Below are 4,565 nucleotides of genomic sequence, written 5' to 3' on the forward strand. Positions count from 1 at the left end.
GTATTATCATCTTATTTAAGGATTGAGAAGAAATTATAAATAATTCTAAATAACATTATAAAATCTATAATGAAAATAATATTAAAAAATTCAAGCCCTTGAAAGTCAATAAAATATTGAATTAGTAACATTCATAATCAAAATTAATTAGAATAAATTACTAAAAACAGTCATTGAATTTTTTATTAATTTTTTCGAATTTTTTCCTTTCTTTCCATGCCATTGCCAATCATTTTATTTAATGACTTGTTGCATTTTCAAAAAATCTATATTTAATGTATTATTGATGTATAAATTTATATATGGGAAAAAATTAAGCAATGCAATGCGTTAAAATTTTAATTAATTACTAAAAGAGTTTAATTAAATTACCAAAAAGAGTTGGATTATGTTTATTTGATTTTGAGGGATTTTCTTAAGTATGATACATTGTCAATATAAATATTTATATTGTGACAGCATATCAAATACATAATGTAGCGACGTAAAAATTTCTTCTTTTGGTCACTAATTGAGGTGATTTATTGGAAATTTAAAAACTGACTTTCGATTTTATTAAAAAAGGGAGTCGCCACCGATCATTTTTCCAAAATGTGATCAGACACCTAATAAATCCTCTTTTTCAAAAGAAAATTTATTTTTTAAACAAAAAGAAGACCGAGTTTAGGTCTACGTTTAAAGCCAGAGAAAAAAATAGGGTTCGGGAGTCGGTTACGCACGAGGAAGGTATTAGCACCCTCGCGACGTCCAAAATTGGTATCTTATTAAACTTGTGTTGTCTTGATTTTCAAAAGTACAAATTCAATCTGACATTTACTCGTGATCCAATTGAAAAATGAGAATTTTTAGTTTTCAATTTTTTAGAAAGGGTGTCCCGTTTTTAACACGAGCCGATGAATTTCACCCAACATAGCGATGAAATCGAGGGCTTAATGTTAAATCAGTACATTGCCTTATTTTTGAAATTAATTAAAACATGAGAAAAAAATATTCCTAAAGTGAGAAATTAAAAATAGATAAACGATACAAAAAAAGATATCATTAATGAAAAATATTAACATGGAATACTAGAATATTAGAATAACAATAATAACGATATTTACAAAAAAATAAAAACAAATCATGTACTAATAATAAAATAGGAAAAAATGATATATTTGGTAATAATAATATAAAATAATAATATGTACATAAAAATACATATATATATATATATGCATATAATAAATATATGTAATAATAATAATAATAATAATAATAATAATAATAATATTTACAATAAAAGAAAATATTAGGAAAGCGTACATAAAAATATATACATAAAAATTTTTTACAACAATAATATAAAATAATGATATGTACAAAATATATATATATATACATAATATAGTTATAAAATATATATATTAAATTCGGAATAGGTAAATAATAATAAAAAGGGTAAGAATATACCGAAGCCCCAATGTTATGGATTACTGAAATTAATCTCTTTTCTTCTCGGGCTGTTGAAATTGGCCTTTGTTGGTGATCTTCACCGGATTAGATTACCGCAAATAGAGTCAAGTTGACCCGACCATTTTAAAATTTAATATTTTTTATTATTGTAGTTTTTTTAGACCAATTTTTGTTTAGCCCAGTTACAAATAAAATCTACATAAAAGATACAAAATCCAAATTACTTCAACCCAACACAAACCAACCTCAGCCCACTAACTTAATAATCCAACACAACCAACCCAACCCACTAACTTAACATATCACCCAACCCACTAATTAACCCAAACTAAATTTAACCCATCAAACCTTACATAAACCAACCTATTAACTAAAATATTTCTTTTTTTTTAATACTAAACCCCCCCCCAAACAAACAAGTCTCCAGCAGCAAACAAAGAAAGAAAGAAGAGATCCAAGCTTCAAGCCGCCGAACCCCTCTTTCTCCTTCCAATGTGTGCGCCACCAACAGCCATCGTATGCGCCGTGTGAAATCAAGCTACAGGTAGTTGAGGTTTGGTTTTTGGGGTGGCTGATAATCATTTGGCTCGGGTATTTAAAGTGGGTTTCGGTTTGGGAGCTTGGTTGTGGTGTTAATGGTGGTTAATCCTTGGTTGCTTGATTGCTTGCCGGATATTGGAGTTTTTTTCTTGCTTAGATTGCTGAGTGTTCCTCTTTTTTTTCTTTTTTTTTTGCTCTTCACCCCTATCAAATGAGGGGAACCCTCTTCTTTTTTTTTTTAGTCAAAAAAACCTCCCCTATGGTGTAGTTTTTTTTTCTCCTTTTATTTCTACCATTTTGCTTGTTTTTTATGCTATTTGCAGGTAGTAGGTGAAGAAGGAGCAGCCACCCATGTTTGTGGCCTGAAAATCTGGGAAGTGAATGCCCCAAATCACGTAATCTGTCAAAATGACCAAATCACAAATGCAGCAAAACTTCTGGGGCTAAATGTAATTTTTAGAAAATTTAGGGTTAAAATGAAATTTAATGAAAGTTTAGGGGTTTAAGTGAAATTTAAAGAAAGTTTAAGGGTCAAAATGAAATTTAGGAAAAGTTTAGGGGTCAAAATGTAATTTTTATTTTTAAAATTTTTTTTTTTGAAATTTTGAAAATTAAACACAAACTCTAGTCGGACAAAAATTTAGTGCTTACACATAACATAAACATTATCTTAAACATTATATTCATACATGCGATAAATAGGCTTTACACAGAGACTAGTCTTCCTTGGCAACGAGACACCAAAGTTCTCTCTCATGTCCAATTCATTTAACGACATTCCACCAGGTAGCTCCCAATCAAAACAATGGACCAATTGAGCTAGAATAAGTTTAACTGTGATTAACCCTAATTTCTTCCCTGGGCATAATCTACGTCCTGCACCAAATGGAATGAGTGCAAAATCATGTCCATGAAGGTCTATATTACAATCAATAAACCTTTCTGGAGAGAACTCTTCAACATTATTGGACCAAACATTAGGATCTCTCCCAATTGCCCAAATGTTTACTAAGACCCTAGACTTTTTTGCTATGTAATAACCATCAATAACTATGTCCTCCATTGACTCACGAGGAATTAGTAAAGGTGCAATAGGATGCAACCTTAAGGTTTCTCTCACGACCATGTCTAGGTACTCCAATTTTGGTAAATCATTTTCCTCCACAATTCTCTTATTCCCGAAAATGCTTTCTAACTCTTGTTGGAGTTTCAGCATTACCCTCGGCTGCCTTATGAGCTCTGATAATGCCCATTCTAATGTGGCAGCTGAAGTGTCGAAGCCACCGACAATCATATCTAATGTTATGGCTTTGATGCTATTCCGATCCATTATATCACCATTGGAATTTATTGTTTGATTTAACTCTGTAAGCAACGTACCGACGAAATCATCTTGCTTTTTCTGTAGATGATCTTTAATGATTGTCTCAAGGGCTTTGTCAAGTTTTTCACCAAGTGTCTGTGTGGAGGCTTTAATTCCCTACATAGTTGAAAATAATCAACACATTCACTCAGTGGTTGTTCGTAATGTATATTGCTAATTTGTATTGATATGGTATATTAAAATACATAGCAACACCATACCTGTAGGTCGAAAGCACCAAGAAAAGGCACAAAATCTGCAAGATTGAAAACTCCTGCAATTTTAGTAAGCTCTTCAATAAGCTCGTTGAGGTTAAATTCCTTATACTTCTTCACAGACCCCAAAACCATTTTCAAAGTCATCTCTGCATTAATTTCTGCTAGCTTCTTACTGATGTTAACCACTTCCTTTGCTGTTGCAGCTTCCTTCAAAGATTCAGTGAAATGCATTAGCACTTCCTTCCTCGTAGGTGCATACGATTCAATTTTCGATGTAGTAAAAAGTTGCATATTACAAATCTTCCTCACACTGCGCCAATATGGTCCATGTTCTGTGAATGCTATGCCCCTTTGGCTATTAGAAATTGATTGTAGGACTTGAACTTTTGGCCTACTTGCGAAAATAGCGTCATGTGTCTTAAGAAACATCTCGGCGACTTGAGGGGATGAAACAACAACAGTTGGCACAGAACCTAGCCTTATGGACATAATAGGACCATATTTTTTGGCCAAGCGATAAAGGGATTGGTGTGGAAGCATGCCTAACAAGTGGAGATTTCCAATGATGGGCAAGGGTCGAGGACCAGGGAGGGCTTTCCCTTTTTCTTTGCCATGTTTCCTTGATGAAATGTAAAATAGAATGTAGAAGAAAGAGCAGAGAACTGCAAGGACTGTGAGAAGAGTTGTTGCTAAAAGTGCCATTCTTGTTAATTAATTCACATAAAAGATACGCTTCTATTGTCTATTGCTTCCCCTTTTTACTTATACATTTATATATCAACTATCAATTTTTTATAGATATTTTCTATATGTTTAAAAAGAAATGGAAAAAAAGAGTGGGACAACTCTTCAGCCATCATATTTGACTTCAATCTTTATTACTAACCATCACAAATTATTTTATTGATGATTTATAGACTAAAATAATTTAGGCCTAATTTAGTTGCCTTTTAGAAACGTTTTTGATATAGAAGTATTTTAAACAAGAT

General features: G+C 31.9%; 1 protein-coding gene across 1 annotated transcript; it reads right to left on the reverse strand.

Annotated features, from left to right (window-relative positions):
• Window positions 1–2,634: 2,634 nt before the first annotated feature.
• LOC108452045 (cytochrome P450 CYP736A12-like) lies at window positions 2,635–4,356 on the reverse strand. The gene is made up of 2 exons (XM_017749775.2): window positions 3,580–4,356; window positions 2,635–3,475 (listed from the first exon to the last, which is right to left on the reverse strand). The coding sequence occupies exons 1-2, from the start codon at window positions 4,276–4,278 to the stop codon at window positions 2,666–2,668; spliced, it is 1,509 nt and encodes a 502-aa protein (XP_017605264.1). The 5' UTR covers window positions 4,279–4,356; the 3' UTR covers window positions 2,635–2,665.
• Between the last annotated feature and the right edge of the window lie 209 nt (window positions 4,357–4,565).

The sequence above is a fragment of the Gossypium arboreum genome, chromosome 5 (genome assembly GCF_025698485.1).
Source record: "Gossypium arboreum isolate Shixiya-1 chromosome 5, ASM2569848v2, whole genome shotgun sequence".
Taxonomy (NCBI): Eukaryota; Viridiplantae; Streptophyta; class Magnoliopsida; order Malvales; family Malvaceae; genus Gossypium; species Gossypium arboreum.